Below are 20,138 nucleotides of genomic sequence, written 5' to 3' on the forward strand. Positions count from 1 at the left end.
TGTGTCATCTAATCTATATTTCGTAATTTCTTAATTTGATTTGATATCTTTTGTTTATAACGTTATTTTGAGCTTTAAAGTTGCGAGTACAATGCTGATAACATAAGATAGAATATTTAATATATAATTTAAAACGGTACATATAGCATAATAATATATTTATTAGCTTGTGGTGCTTGGGTACTTATTTGTGTAGTTCATAGGCGCTGATAATGGTGTACCTTTTTCGATGATAAATACAAAAAATATGGTTACATAAATTCGTTTATTTTTCTTTGTTGCGTTTCTGAAACAGAGCCTTACAAATTACTGACACATTTACTTAAATATGGAATTTTATTTTACGAAATTATTTAACTAACATATCAGCAGCTGAAATATATTTTGTTTATAAAAGGTACACTCCTATCGGCCAAAATAATTAATTTTGTATTATAGTATTGTTTAATCACAGAAAGGGAAATTAGTTTCGGTTTTATGTCATGTTATGTATTCTTTAAACTTATTGCATCTAACGTGCGTTTTCTTAATATCCATTACGAATATAGTATTTTATAAGTAAACTTTTTTTATATTATGTAACTGTTTTTCCAAAATGTTTTATGATGTACTTTTTGTATGTACTTACAATGTTTTTCTCTACTTAAAATAAACATTTTCATTGGTACTTACGGTGTATTATTGAACCATAACCATTTGACATTCTATAGTCTATCCAATATAGCTTGATTAGAATGACAGGTGCCATCAAAAGTAACGACATAACTTTGTAGTAGCGATCAATGAGAGCTAAATATTGGCGGACAAGAAATAATTCACGTCTGACCTACAAACAATATTTTCGACGACAGTGCTTCCAATAAAAATGTTAATTTCGTGTAAATGCAGCGTTAAATTACACCAATAAGTAGTAATTCGAAATTATAAAAATCAAGCTAGAGTATTAACGACGTCTCTACAAGGTTATCTCGAGTTACAAAAATGTTAGTGTTGGGACATATCGACAAATGTTATATTAAATTAAAACTAATTTTTTAACATATTTAACAAAAATTTTTTCTAACTAATTTTTTAACATATTTAAGTCAAGTTATCCGTTTTTCTAAATGTTCACTATTAAAAACCAAAAAACATTTCATTCTTAAATAATCAAACATCGGAAATCAATCACCGGTAATTTTTTGGGTATTCATAGCACCGTTGCTCTAGAAGAGATGCCCACCGCCCTCTAGCGAGAGGAAAAAACCACTGAAGAACACTGATGATAATGACTACGACTTAGGTTGTACACCCTTGACATGAATTTTAAATTTTACTGTCTTTAAATTTAAATCATAATTGTCATTTTTATGAATAAAGATATGAAGAAAAATTGGGTGCATTTTTTTATATCATTTTTTCGAAAACTTATCGATACATCTATGTGAACCGTACGAAACATACCCAGCACTAGTCACATTCGTTTGACAGCCGTCATTCTAATCAAGCTATATTGGATAGACTATAGTCCTATTTAATGTCAATCATCAACATACAGAAAAGTTTGAAGTTTGTGACGGTCAAGATCCATTTTACTATTGTTTTTTCTTTTTCCCCTTCTTTTAACTAATTCCACAAGCTATTCAAGTACAGTTAAATCGACGTTTATTCATGAATGAAGTCCTTTGAGTCTAGTACAACCCGATCGAGTTAACTGCGCACTTGGCAGACGTGACGTCACATCGACGTACGAACGGGGTGAACGAGGGGAGGTGCGAGGGAGAGTCGCAATCCAGCGAGTTTCACCGTTAACTTGATCTCGTTTAGTTTTTTTTTTTTTTTTTTTTTTTTTTTCGAATATTGTGAAACGGAATATCTTAATATTCGGTCCGAGAGACGGCTTTTACCCGTGGTCCCCCCAACATGTCCCCCTGGTGGGTCCACGGGTAATTTTTTTTACCCGTTGTCCCACCGTTCTGAACAGTGTTTGCCAGTGGGATACCTAGGTGACATGCAATGTTTGCCACTTAGTGCGGTGGGACCATGGTTAAAATAAAATACCCGTAGACCCACTGGCAAACACTGTTCAGAACGGTGTAGTCCAGTAGAATTAGCTTTTAAATCGGAAATAATTCCTACAAAAGATTTTATTGCTTTAATGCCTTCTTTGGTTGCCCATTAAGACTCTCCTAAGTTTTCGACTTCGACGGAGTTGTGCTTAAGTGGTGGGGGCCCCCGAAAGGGGCGCTTTTTCGGTTTTCCAGTTATACCGCGTAAAGGACTTACCCTATCGAAAAGTGGTCTTTCTGATGGTTGAAGGGCATTTAATTCTGCATTAAATAAGACCAAATTCATATGTTTTGAACAAACTGTTCTCGTGCAAATGTCCGGCAAAGTAGAAAATATGTGTATAATTAATGACCCTCTCCACGTCCAATGGCTCGTTACCCGCAGGCTTCCAAGTCTTGAAAAGGAGCGCCTCAACCAGTGTAACCCTATCAAGGCATACGAGCTGGATTCGCCGATCCTTGTTCGTCCCAGCCGTTCCTTAACTGCGGTTGCTGCACCTCTTCCTGGCACTCACCTGAACGACTCTGTGTTACCTACTGTGGCTGCCCCTCTTCCTTGTATCCTCCTGCACGACTACGTTGCCTAGCCGTATGCCTGGTCTAAGGTTTGACGCCAAAAATCAACAACAACAAGTTCATATTAAAACGCTGAAGAGTTTTTTGATTGTTTGTTTGAACGCGCTAATCTCAAGAATTACTAGTTTGATTGAAATAATAATTTTTGTGTTGAATAGCTCATAAATTGAGGAAGGCTATAGGATATATACAATCACTCTACGACTAATAGAGCCGAAGCAGTAAAGAAAAATGTTGCAAGCACGGAAAATAGTATTTAAACTATTGTTGATTTTGTGGCCTCGAACCTTGGACCAGGCATACGGCTAGGCAACGTAGTCGTGCAGGAGGCTGCAAGGAAGAGGGACAGCCACAGTAGGTAACACAGGGTCGTTCAGGAGAGTGCAAGGAAGAGGTGCACCAACCGCAGTTAAGGAACGGCTGGGACGCACAAGGATAGGCGCATCAAGCTCGTAAGCCTTGATAGGGTTACACTGGTTGAGGTGGCCCTTTTCAAGACTTGGAAGCCTGTGGGTAACAAGCCATTGGACGTGGAGAGGGTCATTAATTATACGTATATTTTCTACTTTTCCGAACTTTAGCGCGGGAACGGTTTATCCAAAACATTTGAATTTGGTCTTATTCAATGCAGGATTAAGTGCCCTTCAACCGTCATGAAGACCACTTTTCGATAGGGTAAGTCCTTTACGCGGTATAACCGGAAAACCGAAAAAACGCCCCTTTCGGGGGCCCCCACCACTTAAGCACAACTCCGTCGAAGTCGAAAACTTAGGAGAGTCTTAATGGGCAACCAATGAAGCCATTAAAGTAAAAAAATCTTTTGTAGGAATTATTTCCGATTTAATCAATTTTTGTGTTTAATTCTACTGGCCTAGTGGGACAACGGGTAAAAAAAAATACCCGTGGACCCACCAGGGGGACATGTTGGGGGGACCACGGGTAAAAGCCGCCGAGAGAAATGATGTGATAAATCATGCGATATCTTGAAATGTTTCTATATCAATGACATATTTAACAAATCGCTTACTTATATATTTTTCCCACCAGAAACTAATGTGCTGCGCGGCCGACGTTCTCGAGGGCAAAGGCACAGTTCAAGTGGCCATTACAGTAACCGAGCTACTTCGGCGACACAACAGCCTACGAGGCTCCCCGCACCCCGCACCGCCCGCCGCGTCCGCGCCTTCCGCCGCCGCCACCTAGCGCCCGATGCTTGCGCTCGCGCCGCAATCCACTCTGTCGCTCTAGTGTACGTGAAGTGATAGTGAAGAGGTAATTGAGACGATTTGTTCTAGGTGTACCAAAAGTTAAATAAGTGTATCCGAATGTGAAGCTATTACTACTAGTAATATAGCAAGGTTTCTCCCTGTGACCGCCATCTTGTGTCTGAACTTTGCGCTGGCACCGCAATCCACTCTGTCGCTCTATCGTACATGACGAGGTATTTGAAGCAATTTGTTCTAGGTGTACCAAAAGTTAAATAAGTGTATCGGAAAGTGAAGCTAGACTTGTAATGCTATTACTAATTATGATAGGGCACGATACTGTCTCCTAATCTGAGGTTTCGCTCGGTTGAAAGAGTTGTTCTACCCTCACCACAGTCAAGTGGCCATCACAGTGACCGAGCTCCTTCGGCGACACAACAGCTTGCGAGGCTCCCCGCACCCCGCGCCGCCCGCCGCGTCCGCGCCTTCCGCTGCCGCCACCTAGCGCCCAATGCTTGCGCTCGCGCCGCAATCCACTCTGTCGCTCTAGTGTACAGGACAAGGTATTTGAGACGACGTACGTAAAGTGAACATGTGTATGAGACGATTTGTTCTAGGTGTACCAAAAGTTAAATAAGTGTATCTGAGAGTGAAGCTATTACTACTAATATAGCAAGGTTTCTCCCTATGACGTCAGCTAGTGCCCGATGCTTGCGCTCGCGCCGCAATCCACTCTGTCGCTCTAGTGTACGTGAAGTGATAGTGAAGAGGTATTCGGACAATGAGGTATTTGAGACGATTTGTTCTAGGTGTACCAAAAGTTAAATAAGTGTGTGAAGGAAATACTGTCGCGTTACCGGATACCTTAATGTGGCAAAATGTCTTTCCTCAAACGTCATCTAGCGCCCGATGCTTGCGCTCGCGCCGCAATCCACTCTGTCGCTCTAGTGTACGTGAAGTGATAGTGAAGAGGTATTTGAGACGATTCGTTATAGGTGTACCAAAAGTTAAATAAGTGTATCCGGAAGTGAAACGAGACTTGTAATATTGATAATGTTAGCCGGGCATTCTGATACTGCCACCTGTTTAGCACAGTTAAAAGAGTCTTCTCTCCACCACCATCATCTATCGCCCGATTCTTACGATTGTGCTGCAATCAACTCTGTCGCTCTAGTGTACGTGAAGAGGTATTTGAGACGATTTGTTCTAGGTGTACCAAAAGTTAAATAAGTGTATCGGAAAGTGAAGCTAGACTTGTAATGCTGTTACTAATTATTATGATAGGGCACGATACTGTCAACTAATCTGAGGTTTCGCTCGGTTGTAAGAGTTCTTCTACCCTCACCACAGTCAAGTGGCCATCACAGTGACGGAGCTCCTTCGACGTCACAACAGTCTACGAGGCTCCCCGCACCCCGCGCCGCCCGCCGCGTCCGCGCCTTCCGCCGCCGCCACCTAGCGTCCGATGCTTGCGCTCGCGCCGCAATCCACTCTGTCGCTCTAGTGTACGTGAAGTGATAGTGAAGAGGTATTCGGACGATGAGGTATTTGAGACGATTTGTTCTAGGTGTACCAAAAGTTAAATAAGTGTATCGGAAAGTGAAGCTAGACTTGTAATGCTGTTACTAATTATGATAGGGCACGATACTGTCAACTAATCTGAGGTTCCGCTCCGTTGAAAGAGTTGTTCTACCCCCTACCACCGTCAAGTGGCCATCACAGTAACCGAGCTCCTTCGGCGACACAACAGCTTGCGAGGCTCCCCGCACCCCGCGCCGCCCGCCGCGTCCGCGCCTTCCGCCGCCGCCACCTAGCGCCCGATGCTTGCGCTTGCGCCTCAATCCACTCTGTCGCTCTAGTGTACGTGAAGTGATAGTGACGAGGTATTTGAGACGATTTGTTCTAGGTGTACCAAAAGTTAAATAAGTGTATGAAGGAAATACTGTCGCGTTACCAGATACCTTAATGTGGCAAAGTGTCTTTCCTCAAACGTCATCTAGCGCTCTAACCTTGCGCTCGCGCCGCAATCCACTCTGTCGCTCTAGTGTACGTGACAAGGTATTTGAGACGACGTACTTGAAGTGAACATGTGTATGAGACGATTTGTTCTAGGTGTACCAAAAGTTAAATAAGTGTATCCGAATGTGAAGCTATTAATACTAATATAGCAAGGTTTCTCCCTATGACGTCATCTAGTGTCCGATGCTTGCGCTCGCGCCGCAATCCACTCTGTCGCTCTAGTGTACAAGTGAAGAGGTATTTGAGACGATTTGTTCTAGGTGTACCAAAAGTTAAATAAGTGTATCCGAAAGTGAAGCGGGATACTGTCTTGTCGCGTTACTGGGTAGTTTACCTTAGTGTAGCAAGGTTTTTATATCCGATGTCGTCACCTAGCGCCCGATGCTTGCGCTCGCGCCGCAATCCACTCTGTCGCTCTAGTGAACGTGAAGTGATAGCGAAGAGGTATTCGGACGATGAGGTATTTGAGACGATTTGTTCTAGGTGTACCAAAAGTTAAATAAGTGTGTGAAGGAAATACTGTCGCGTTACCAGATACCTTAATGTGGCAAAGTGTCTTTCCTCAAACGTCATCTAGCGCTCTAACCTTGCGCTCGCGCCGCAATCCACTCTGTCGCTCTAGTGTACATGACAAGGTATTTGAGACGACGTACGTAAAGTGACCATGTGTATGAGACGATTCGTTCTAGGTGTACCAAAAGTTAAATAAGTGTCTGAATGTGAAGCTATTACTACTAATATAGCAAGGTTTCTCCCTATGACGTCATCTAGTGTCCGATGCTTGCGCTCGCGCCGCAATCCACTCTGTCGCTCTAGTGTCCGTGAAGTGATAGTGAAGAGGTATTCGGACGATGAGGTATTTGAGACGATTCGTTCTTGTAGGTGTACCAAAAGTTAAATAAGTGTATCCGAAAGTGAAGCGAAACTTGTAATATTGATAATATTAGTCGAGCACTTGGTCGATACTACCACCCGGTAGCTTACCATAAGATAGCAAAGTTTCTCTACCCAATGCCGTCTGACATCTACCGCGAAGCTTGCGCTTTCCACTCTGTCGCTCTAGTGTACAAGTGAAGAGGTATTTGAGACGATTTGTTCTAGGTGTACCAAAAGTTATGGATAAGTGAATAAGTGTATCGAACAATTTGGTTAACGATATGATCGGGCACTGTCGATACTACCACTGGCGCCAACTAGTGGCCAAACCTTGCACTGGCGCTGTAATCCACTTCATCTCTCTATATAGTATACGTAAAAAGGTATTTGAGACGATTTGAAGTGTGATCGTCCGTAAAGCGAGGTATTATCGCATTACCGGATAGTTTACCCTAATGGGTTTAGGTTTAGTCACCTAGTGCCCGAAAAATGTAGCAAGGATTCGCGTGGCTGTAAATATTTTTTTGAAACCTAATAGACATAAAAGTAATTTATTTTCTGCGAGATACCTTTAAAAAGCGCTTAGACACAGTCTAAAATTATTATTACAGTCGTACTAGCACCCTCGTTCATAATTTTACACTCCGAAATCGAGGAGACAATGGAAACGAAAATAAACTATATCCAAACTGCCACATAGTGTGCTCTGTGAGTGCTAGTTTCTATATTTCGAGTGAAGGTGCACGCCCACCGATCTGTGGCCAAGTAAGCGAACGATTTTGAGAAATTGATACCAGTTGGCGGCTAAGTAATTTTAGTCCCAAATGTGCGGTATCAAAGTTAAATGTCATTTATTACTAGGAAATTCGACCCTACATTAGAACTGCTTGTAGAGAGAGTGACGTCACTTCGAATTAGATCAAGTCAAGCAAATTACAAAAAAAAAACCATTTGTAAAGTTATATAACTTTCCACTGCTTGATCTCACTTGAGGTGATAAAACATCACTAAATAGTGTTGTACTCTGATTGGTCTGAGAATGAATCAATTACATAAACTTTTTACGACTTTTACCCATCTAGGAATCTAATAAAATAAGTATTTGCCAATTCTAATAATATTACATGGGGAATGTTGTTTATTATGGCAATACCAAAGCCTACAGGCAACAAATGTGATTATATTTTTTAACCTTTTCAAGGAGATGCTTCTGTGTACGTCTTCCCCATGTAATTTCCTCGTTTGAATTCCTATATCTATGTAGACAATCCTAAGAACATAATTTTAATGGTTCTAGACTAAATAACGGAATGAATTTAAATGTAAGATATTAAAGCAATAGCCTATATTGTAAGCTATACTACCTTGACCATTATAGTGTATTCTAACGTGTTTGATACTTGACGTGTGTGCTTACTTGACTTTGACTTAGACTTTGAATTTTTGTAGAATAATATCGCTATTAATTAGCGCATGAGCACGGTGCACGCTCTTATGTCCATTGCAGACATTGGTTACATTGTTTAACCTAAAAGACAGTAAAAAAAAGCCATATTAAACATTGGAAATTGAGTGGACCATGTTCCTTACATTTTTGGATGAGACGCAGATATTTCTCCAGTTTGTTGACACATAATGTCGTCACAAGACATGAATAGAGTCAAATTATGGTGTAAGGATGGTGTTTGTCACCATTAAGCTCGTAGTCACAACCACTTAAGGTGCTTCTGATCTTCTGCACAACAATCACGAATTTACTAGGGAATTTTCGACCTGTCATTTACACATGTTATGTATGTAGGCACGTTTAGCGCAATTTGTTGAATAGTGAAGTGCCTCATCCGATGTACAGTCGGATTCAACAAAGATAGACAGATTTATAAAAGGTTTTTTTTGTCGTATCAGTAAGCAAACTTTTCTTGAAGTGATATTTTTGACATAATCTAAGTTAATGAAATACCAAATCACACTGAATCCGACTGTACGTAATGTCCAAAGTAGTCAATGAAGTGTCTTAGTAAGATAGCTTTTGTCATTATAGTAACGAATTTGAACTGACGTCTATGAATTGAGGCAGAATGCCTCTTCTACGTCATAAGTTTTTATACATTTACTATAAGAGTATCTTCATGATAATTCATTCTTTGTGTCATTAAAATGAGTTAAATGGCTTAAAAACTTTTTTACTTGTTAAATGCCCATGATCTATTTGAGTGAGTGTTGAAACTTTTGATGAAAAGAACATTTTCTTTTTAAAAGTTAATCTTCACCCAATGTAATTTTGGCATAGCATTAATTTTCTTGATGATTTGTATATGCCTTACTAAGGTATGAAAAATATTGTTATTCTACTTTAAATTTTGTCTATAACCAATAAGGTAAATAAGTGACAAATTATTTAAAAAAAGTACTTGTCGTATCTTGTGTAGATTTTTTCTGCTTTTAAGATATGTCAGTAGTGTGATTTTTTATAAAGTATCAATTATTATTACGCCAAGTCTGCAAAGTCATTAGTAGAAGAACCAATGGATTTAACTGAATGTGATTATTGTACCATAATTTTGGCTGTGCAATCCTGTAGAAAATTCGCAATGGTTCAAAATGTAGTATAAATAATAGTGAACCTTGATTAGTCACTTTTAGATTATTTTCTATTCTATTGATCAAATAAATATAGGTTAAAAATCCGTTTAAAATGTACGGTCAAATAGGTACCTACATACTCGTATTTGTTTCAGTAAAAAGATTTTTTAAAAGATGATAAAATTTTTTGGTTGTGTTTATTTTTCACATGTTAATAATAATAGTGAACTTTTTCACTTACTCGACGGCATAGAATACTTAATAAGTTATTTGATAAAATGATTTTCTTCTTTTCAATTTGTAATATCAATGAAAGTATAATGATTTTTCTATCTCAAACTTTGTAAATATTGATGATTATAATACTGTACGTAAATGTAAACATATCCTGTCCTTTACCACCGATTTGCGGACATTATGTAATACTATAATACTCATATAATGTATTTTAGGATATTTTTTTCTTGTCACATTAATGTAGTCAATTCTAAGTTAGGGTCACAATACTTGTGTAAAATAAAAGGTAAGTCAAAGTTTTGTGTTTTTATGATTAAGATAAAATATTGTAATTAATTAAAGGAAAGCTTTATGATTTTTATTTGCTAATACATTATGATTTGTTATTGAATGAAACTTGATGCGAACAAAAAATGGCATTACTTTATAGATATTTAAAATTATGTGTCAATATATTGCAATGTAAAATAGGTATTCTTAATAAACAAATGTATCCCACATATTTTTTGTAATATTCAATGTAATTAATTTTGAACAAATAAGATGTAATTTTCTTTGTTTTGTGTTACCACAAGGTATAAATGTAGGATATAAAATTATTATATTTGTATGCATTTTGTAGTCGTTATCTATATCGTATTTAATGTATCTATCAACCTATAAATTGGCTTCTACACATTGTCGGTATTTTAACATCAGTTTATTCAAAATTGAACTTGCAATGGTCCTGTCAATATAAGAAAATATGTTATTTTTCTGAGACTAAAACATCGTCTATGTATAGAAGCTATGAAGGAATGTGTATAATATAAGTTTAAGTATAAAAGAACTGAATGTCGGAATCGAGTCTTTGTCCTATTCAAAGATAATGTGCCAAAGACTATGGTTGAGGGATTTTCTTTTTAAAACACTGTGTATTGCACTGGTCTCTTAGAAGTAAGTATTATTTGGCAAAACCGTATCCTACACACGTGTTTATATGTAGATAAAATAAAACATATACATTTTCAAAATACATTTTGTTTCATTTGCTTTATTATAATTTTATCGATCACAATTGATCACAATATCAGAGTCATATCGACACGACACGACGACGATTTTCTTCACGATAAACGCGACTTATGCTCCGTTTGGTATTTTTGTAGTTTTTTTTATACTGACGACCGTATTCACAAACGATACTTGCTTATGTGAAGCAGCAAATCGAACGCACAGCGTTGATTAGAGCTATGTGATTGGTTCGTGTGTCACCCTGTGCGTCCACGCGCACTGTGAGACCTCAATAGTAATGTTTGTGAATACGGGCGTGAATTTTGTACTGCCTAACTACTCGATGTACCTATTGTTGACGATACATATTGTACATGGCACCGCGCCTGACCGTGCCTTAAGTCATATTTTAATATCTTCCGAGTTCATTTCAACTCCATAATAGGCAATCATTTCACCTCACGCAAATATTTGAATATCAATCGCCCTTTTAAACCAAGCGGCTAATATCTAGTTACAAAAAGGCGGTGTCCAAAATCTATTTAGGAAAAAGTTGCAAGTAACTGACGGGTATTATAGCGGGGTAATTACGTCCAATATTCCGGTGGGGCGTGCCGAGTACTAGAGGAGTCTAATCGGCAAGCGCTGACTAGCAAGTTTCGGGAACGCCTTTGACGCCGTTTGGGTGCGCTGGCGCCGGCCGTATGGTGTATGGTGGCTACTGAAAAAAGTTCCGTAGCTGCTATGATGGTCAGACATTTGGTGCGACAATGTATGGAAATAATTTCTTAGTAATAATAATAAGCCAATAGTCTAATAGTCTTTACACGTTGGCGTGAGCCAAAATTTTTACAAATACTTAGCAATACCTACCTACTCGATTTCTCAAAAACTGTTTGAGGAAGGGATTAACAGTTAGTTGCAATGAAGAATAATGGGTTTAGCACATGGTAGTTATAACCATAATTTTGACTTAATTTAGAATAGCATGGTCAAATAGGCCTGATACAGTTAAAACTAATCAATTATGTAAGTACCTACTATAAATGTTGTTTTAAAAACTTTCTATAACGACGTTGATGCTGACTGATATAAGTTTTAATTAATTATTATAACTGAAAAAAAAATACAAACAATCCTGTTTACAAGGAATTCAAGTTTTTTATTTACTAACAAGTAGTAGGTTGATGTAACAAAATCCTATTAAAATGATGTGTTCGCATGAAATTAATATCCGATCAAGAAATCAATTCGTTGTAATTTCATTGACTCACAAAAAGAAGGAAACACCGGCATTGTTGAAAGAGCTCCCGAATAAAGCCGAATTCATTCACTATTAACCGTTGTCAGTCGAAAAAATGGTAGGGCCATTGTTAATTTTACGCCTACTAGCTTTCTACTTTTATTATTTACTTTTCGTAAAATCATCGCCCTTGTTTACAAGTAATTAATTAGAGGCTAACAAAGGAGGTTTGGGTATCGGGGCTCATTGGTTGCTTTCTTTTTTAATTGTCTATGCTTCGCATGACAGCGGCGTTTTTGGTTATGGAGGATATACGTTTTGGCGGTAAATCGAGCGGAAAATTGGTAACTTTAGCACCCTCGTTTTGAGGGTTGATGGGTAAAGCAAAGGTGGAACTTAATGGAAATTAAAGCTTTGAAATAAGTTATGTTAAAATGAGGGTTGACTTTGATCGACACCTATTTATACGTCTTGTTCTTTACCCTTTTAGTTTAATTTATATAAAATTCCCGCGAACAGAGTACAGAAATGACTTATGTAGAGCGGAAAACTGCGGAAAAGCATTTACCTAGATCTATCAGATAAATTGCAACTTTTGGTTTCACAAGTTGCCGATTCAGATGTTTTGCAATCGGATACCTCGTTCGTTCGTTTCAGCCAAATGACATCCACTGCTGGACAAAGGCTGGTCCGCGCTGCCCTCATCCAGGTTCTTGAAAATCATCTGATAGCTTTTGAATTCCAAATTATTTGCGATAGACAACAAAGACTGTCCACACAATTCCAAACAAAACTACGACTATCTTCATAATCCAGACATCCCACATCGATATTTGAATACAATTTGCAAGTGAAAGGTTGCAATAAAAGGACATCTTTGTTGGGCATTAAACTGATAAAGATAGTGCGAATAAATGTCTGGACGCGGCCGATAGATGTCATAGATACGGGGACATTGGGCCTTTGTTGGCTCATTATAGCCTGGATGGAGTGAGGGTGACAATAAATTGAGACCAATTATAAAAGGATTAAATACATAAGAGTACACTAAAAGTAATCAAAACTTCATTCTTCCTAAATTGAAGTTAGTAGACGCGCTATCCCCCAAAGAAAACAAAAACTGCGCAGTCGTATTATGACTGTCGTAAGGGCCTAAGACTTCAAGTTACTTACTAGGTTTAAGCCCGTATTCTAATGCTACCAAACGTCGCTGACTTATTGCATTTGATTGATTGAATGTCAACATTTAGGACATCTCAGGACTTTGGGCATACCTAAGTCTGAATAGAGTTTTAAGTGTCATTTCGTAGAACGAACCATCTCTCTCTCCCATAGGTAGTTAATACCTACCTACTCCTCGCTCCTTTTTTCCACTACTATCCACTGGATTGAAATTTAACAACATAGCAAATCCCAACTTCCTACTTTTGCAATTTATTTATTTAAATACTTTATTGCACACACATAACAATGTTCAGTACAAAAAGGCGAGCTTAATGCCATAAGTCATTCTCTACCAGCTGATCTTGAGCAAAACAGAGATATTGAGTAGGCAGTAATTCTGACGATCCATTCAAAATCTATTCCTCTTAAACCCCAATTCATAGCCACCTCACATGAAGTTGTAAGCCACCGACGCGCGCGCAACGCTCCCGTCGGGCCGTGGGCTGCGACAGGCACAATTGAATTAATAAACACTAACACTTTACTGCGCCACTTGTACACTGATCTACAAATTGCACAGTACAATGGTAGGATAATCTGCAAGGATGTAGCACTGGCAAAAGTTATGATATTATTGCACGTTTAGTTAGAGGAACTATTCACACGTCTCGTTCCCACCGCTGCAACTCCCGTGCTGCCAGGATCTACAGTTTGACGGCCAATAAAAACCCAACCAGTGAAGGTCAATTGCACGTTTAGTTCGACTAGAATTTATCAAGGAACCTATGTTTGTGGAATTGCAGTTTGATTCGTCGGTAAAAGTGTAATGTAGACAATGTAATACTGTCCCTAAATAATTTGCCAATGAAACAATCACTAAATCGACTCTAATATGTCCAGACGGTGTAATATAGGTAGAGTCACTGGTTAAGTTCTTGATGAGGATTAATACAACTTGCACACTGCAAAGAATGAATCCTCTTTTAGGATCTGACTTCACTGTTTTGTATCCTGAATTCCTGAATGTCTTTAAATCATACTCCATGTTATAAAAGACAAGTCAGTCCTTAGATCTGTTTTCTCACTCTCTATCCTGGGTGTCTATTGAATTGAAAGAGAATACCTTCTAAGAACTTATTTCATTATAAAAATATCTGATGAGTTTATTACCCATTTGTAGAATCATTTTACTTATAAGCACTTAATTACTTTTTAAATATTTACAATTAAATACACTGTCAAAGATATTTACGTGGGAGTGTAGTGTCAGTTAAGTAAATTATTACCTGCTTGAGACAGCAAAAGCAATTATATACTTTAAAGAAACGAATTTGTTAAAGGTTAAAGTTTAGATTGGGTACTTATGTCAGTAAGTTATGACTTCAGTGTTTCACTTAGCAGTAAATTAAATAAATTTACGATCAAATTAGACATCTTTTACACAGAAATAATGAATTATTTATGTACTCTAGCTAAGATAGACGGATTAGTGTCTATAATTTATTACTTATGTATTTCTCGAATTTATATCATTCGTTTTAAAGGAAAAACTTGCACATTGACTTTAGTAAGTAGTATTTTAACCAATACTTTATCATCATATTGAAAAAAGAATTACTTATTTAAAAGTGATTAAATAAATACCTAAATAATTAATAAATACCTAGATAAAGAGGCCTTCAAAAATCAACACAGTTGAAATCACTTTAGGCTATCCTATATTAGCTTGCAAAATAGCAACTTATTCACTGTATAAAATGCCTCAGAATTTAATTAGAGCATAGGTATTGCCAAACCAGGATCTCACCCGAATCGATTCTGCTAGCTGATCAAAACCTAACCGCCACAAAATCAGTTCCCGATTCTAGTAATAAACTTATCATAAAAATTAATCTACCAGACCCCAACCCATACTGTTCCTGTAACTCCAGTAGGTGTCGCTAGCGCGCTGCGCAGGAGTGGGCGCGGCGCCCGCTGCGCGACAGCGCTCAGCTCGTGTCAGTTGTTGGCTTATTTTAAAAACATTAGCATAACACGACACCTCTGGTGCGACATATTCAAAGGAGATCGTGTAAAATGTTTTTTTGAGGCTCTTAATTCTTTTTTGTTTTCGTGAGCGGCTGCAATTTAGAGCAATATTAAGTGAGAGCTTTAAGTTACCTACACTTTTTGTGTTATCGTGTTTTTATCATAAATTATGAAATAGTAACTGGGTCTTATTATAAATTCACTCTTCTTCATATTGTGTGGTTGTAAGAACCCACACAATAATGGAGTGTGGAGCTAAATAAGTGGGTAGAAGTTGGAAGAGCAGTCGCCCGGCAAGCGGAAGGTCGTGGGTTCAATTCCCACCTTATGCAGTTCGATTTTTTCAAGTTATTTATAATTTTCAAATTAGTTTAAGATGTAACTCTTAACGCTAAAAATTAAATAACTAAGTGGGTAATAATAATTCTGTGAATGTGTCTGGTTCATCACCAAAAGTAGACTTAATTGAATATAAGAGCAGAGGGCTTCACCCGCCTTCGGGGGGCATTTTTTCCCTGAAGAATAAAAGCCAAATTTTTGCAATACCTAACCATTAAATTTTCAATGGTTTAATTTCATGGTCCATTTTAGGGAAGAAGGGCAAAACAACAGAAGGGTCCAATGGACCCGGTCCAAAGTTTTTCGCGATTTGGGTATTGAAAGTTCACCAATCCAAGTCCAATAGTATTGGCTTTTATATCTAGGTTTTCAGTGCCATTTTTACCCGATTACGCCAGAAGGAGGAAAATTATTATAGGTGTGCGGATTTTTAATTTTCTTTATTAACCGTAAAACCTGTGTGTTGTGGAAATCATTGGGGGAGGCCTATGTTCAGCAGTGGACGTCCTATAACTGAAATGATGATGATGATGAACCGTAAAACCTTACTACCTGTATTCCTGTTATTGACTTAACAGTTAACATAAACTTGTCGACGTCATAAACACTCGAGTTATGTGCTGTAACCAGCATTAGTCAATTTGCATCGCGCTGATTGTCCGAATGTTTGTTTTCGACTGATGTATGTGGCGCATAAATAACCGCGCCCCGGGCCATTCCAATTATGCGTCCGCGCACAATGTTAAGGGGTCAAGTTAAATGCGTTGGAATAAAGACTAAGTAGTATTAGGCATGGCTTTTTAACGATAATAAAAACGCCTATTGCCTATTGATTTCCTCGAGATTAACTATATAAAGGTGCTTTCTCTAATAGCTTTCATAGCTAAGATCTAGGTAGGTACCTTTTGTTGTTTTGCTGCTGAGTTTTAAACATTTAAAAAGAGGTTTAGGTTTTAATTTTATAAAGATACCTTGGGGACTGTCAGGGTATATAGGCCCTGAATATGTTAAAGGGTGATCAAGAAGGTAAAGAAAATATGGTATGATATTAAACACTACTTACATTATAATTGACCCCTAACAACGATCATGGCAAATTCTATCAGTGAAGATAATATGTCACACAAGCATTTGTTAAAATTAAGTAGAGCTACATTTGATCATCAACCTCAAAAATTATGGTGGGCTTTAATCCTCTGGGTACTTCTTATTTTAATTCTGCTCCCCCTTAACTAGCATTTAGTCAAGGCGCCTTCTTAAGGAAAAAGTTGCATTTACAGTTATACTTAACATAAATAAGTGGGCGGATTGTACTTTATTGATAAAGAAATTACAAGAATGAGGTGAACTAAGCTATTGCAATTTACTTCTAACATAGATTAAAAGGCTTTATAACTTCTTGACTTCAAATAAGTTTCATTATTATTACCTCCTTATACTTTCAACACTTAGGATAGTTGAGAATTAAGATGCTAGCGCTTTATAAAATGTAGAGTAAGTACCTAATAGTATCTGATTCCGTAACTAAACTTGCAGCATTGTCCCTGTTCTCAAAGTGCTTTTGGGTGAAAATTAACTGGTCTCTACTTAGAGAAACAGTGCTTTCAGTTTTAGGTCCGATTCGACCAAACTTTTATCCGAGAATAAATCCTGGTATAACTGGCACATTGGCAGTTTCAGTATGGGAAATATGTCAAAATGTCGAATGAACTGACGATTTATTCTGAGATTAATATTTACTCTAGTCCAATCCACCCTTAACATCACAATAAGTAAGGAAGGTTATTAGGTATAAGGATCTAGCAACCCATTTACCGACATTAAAGATGTTCAACACGTTCTAAAACTACATTTAGGCGCCTAAGCACCGTAACGTGATTAAGCGTAGAGCAAACTCCTCGCCTCAACTAAAACTAAACGCTTTCTGTCACGAAGCGACGCGGGACTGATGCATTGACTAATTGATAGCCTGACTTATGAGTTCGACTAAAAAACTAAATTAACAAACAAAAAAACCGAAACTTATTAAACCCTTTTAGTATGCGGCCTGCTTCGACCTAATTGAGTTGAGGCAGAGGTTAATTTCTTATATAGATAAATTATTGTTGTTTTATGCAAATGTTTTGAGGCCAGTTTGGGAATAATTAAATTCGTTCGTTCGCCCGCGGCCAGGATAGTCGGAATACTGTTTGTAAATGTTTTATGTGATTAGGAAGTCGTGCGGGATTTATGCGTTGCTGTAAAAAGCGCTGTCGACACCTTATTTATTTCGTTTTACAGGGTTTTATAGGGTAGCGATAAGTAGGAAAACTTGACAAGGGACTTATCGCTGTATGAGAAAATTAGGTCAAACATACTACTGCCATTTATAAAAGACAAAATGGTCGCAAGTGTTTTCTGATGAGTAATTTATTAAAAAAATTTCTATTAACAAATTCATATAATTTTCTGGAAAAAACGCAATCTCAAAGAAAAAGGGAAATTAGCGGCAGTCAATAAAAAGGCATTTTTGTTTTAGTTGAAGTACGAGTACCTACCTCAATTAAAGTACTTAGGCTGACGATTAAAAAAAATACGTATTATTATTTTTTATACTGAATTTAAAAATTTATGTCGTAATTAAGTTCGATATTTTATCGTCAATCGGTAATTAGTTATTAATTAACCGACAATCAATAAATAGGAAATGATTTTGGTTGCCTTCGATTTATAATTGAGACTACGGAATAGATTGATTCATTTTTAGAAAGGTCTCAGTTAGTTACGAAAATGATACAAAACCTTGATGAGAACTTTCCAATAGCATCCACGACGAAAACTTTAAAAGCTCCATATATTTTTAAATCTCAAATTGAACGCCTCGTATTTGCATTCATAATGAATTCATCTAATAATTTTAATCATAAAAATTAATCGTATTTCTAAATCTAATGCCGAATCGGCTTATGCCTTGCTTTTGATTATATTACAAATGACTCTAGTCGATTACAAAATGTTTGAGTTTACGTAAAAATTTGGATCTCAAATAAAATTCAATGGGTTTGTAACGTTAACGCGGTCGTTTAAGTCAGCGTAACTTACAGACTTTTAAGGCACCGCTGTCAATAAATATGGACGTATCCCAGATACGTTATGTGAGATCCATTCGTGGTTAACAAGATCCACCAGAATTGGCCTAACTATATTTGTTTAAAAATAAACGTTGATAGAAACGTTCGAATTCCGTTAATTTACAAAAGTTCAAACAAATAACGAGCCGACGCTGGACCTTGTTAAAAACAACGTTCCATTATAGTAATAAATATCCGTGTTTATGAGATTAATCATGTTTGAGATTTTAATAAAAATGATTATGAAAAACACTATGGCCGCGGCCGCGGGCTATGGTCTTATACGAAAAAGCGGATGCATGTATTACAATCAAAGAATTTATACCCACGGGTTGAAAGCGCAAGCGCTGGGCCCCAATAAAATATGCGCGAGGATATAACGAGCCTCTCCATTTAACAATTAACTTAACAAACAAACGTAATATATTGAAGTTAAATTTCAATACTAAGATGGCGGCTGGCCGGACGGCCCTATAACTTACTGATGACTTTGCCTTAACAGGCGACGTACGAAACATCATTTTTTAAGAGTTATTGTGTTTGCCGCGTTCGGCGTTATTTGTTTGGGATGACTTAAATAACTTGGTGGCATTGAGTTTGTTAAATAATTTAACATTATCGTTGCCTAATTTACGAGTGAAGGATGTTGAGCATCAAGTATAATTGGCTGCATTAATAACAGCGCTGTTAATTGAATGTATACTAATAAAAATACCGAATGATAAATTTATATGATCTCTAACTAGCTCTAATGCCAGGATAATAAAGCTGATAGATATTCGTACGTTTGGAATTATAAAAAATACTTAATTATTTTTTGTAAATTAGAAAAACTGGAACAAATTATTGTACTTGTAGATACATTCGTATTCGGATCACCTGAAAAGTGTCCGTGTAAATTTGACCAGTAATAAAGAACCACACATAAAGAAGTTATATTATTTCCTTATTATTTGTTAATGAGGTAAAAGTAGAGCAGATTCAGGAGTGTGATTTTTAGTATCCATTTTTTTTTATTATTCAGTCCTAACATTTATTTTGGCAGCAATTTGCAGCATAAGTAAATAGCTCGTCCCGCACTGCAGTTGGTGCAGATTTGAAAAAATTAGACGTTTTTAAGCGACATGATGTAATATTGGACCAAACAGCATCTTAGAAGAAATGGAATGGTGTCAAATATTGGCCCAAACATTTGGCATAAAGAGCTCGTCCCGCAATATAATTGGTGCGCACAGCGGGTCGCCAGCAACTAATAATTGTTTAATGAGAGCCTCATTACCGCGCTCGCTGCAATCAGCTGCAGGACTTATTGCTATCACTGGGTATCATCGCGTGCATAAGGTGAAATGCGCTTTTTGGTCTAATTTCTTTTGATTGGTCGGAATTCAAGTTCGATCGAAGATTCCCTCAACCAACGTATTCAATTTTCTTTCCTTTTTATGCAAAGTAACAACTCTTTATGTGTAGTCGTTAAGTAAAATAAAAATGTTATGGCTAGGTAAGTAGGCCTGAGTTATAAGAAACTGTATTTGTTCACCACCTACCTAGATAGGTAAAAAATACATACTTAGATTGCAAATTGTCAGTTGATTTGAACTTATCGTTCTTTTAAGACCAAACTCTCTGCCACTCTACAGATATTGCAATAAAAAACGCCGTGAAGTTTCAAAGAATTCTGAAAATGATTTACATTTTCAGAATACATATCGTTTCGTCA

General features: G+C 37.3%; 1 protein-coding gene across 4 annotated transcripts in view; it reads left to right on the forward strand.

Moving 5' to 3' along the window:
* Positions 1-10,559, forward strand: part of LOC135088011 (leucine-rich repeat and calponin homology domain-containing protein) — a 55,467-nt gene extending 44,908 nt beyond the window's left edge. The window contains exons 11-13 of one of the 4 annotated variants that reach the window (XM_063982892.1): positions 3,672-3,919; positions 4,639-6,688; positions 6,927-10,559. In XM_063982892.1, the coding sequence (XP_063838962.1) occupies positions 3,672-3,827 (156 nt within the window). In that variant the 3' untranslated portion in view covers positions 3,828-3,919; positions 4,639-6,688; positions 6,927-10,559. Of the gene's footprint in view, positions 1-3,671; positions 3,920-4,615; positions 6,705-6,926 lie in introns of those variants that run through there. The other 3 variants (XM_063982895.1, XM_063982894.1, XM_063982893.1) reach the window with 3 other exon arrangements.
* The last annotated feature ends 9,579 nt before the right edge of the window (positions 10,560-20,138 follow it).

This window comes from Ostrinia nubilalis, chromosome 3 (assembly GCF_963855985.1).
Source record: "Ostrinia nubilalis chromosome 3, ilOstNubi1.1, whole genome shotgun sequence".
Lineage (NCBI taxonomy): Eukaryota > Metazoa > Arthropoda > Insecta > Lepidoptera > Crambidae > Ostrinia > Ostrinia nubilalis.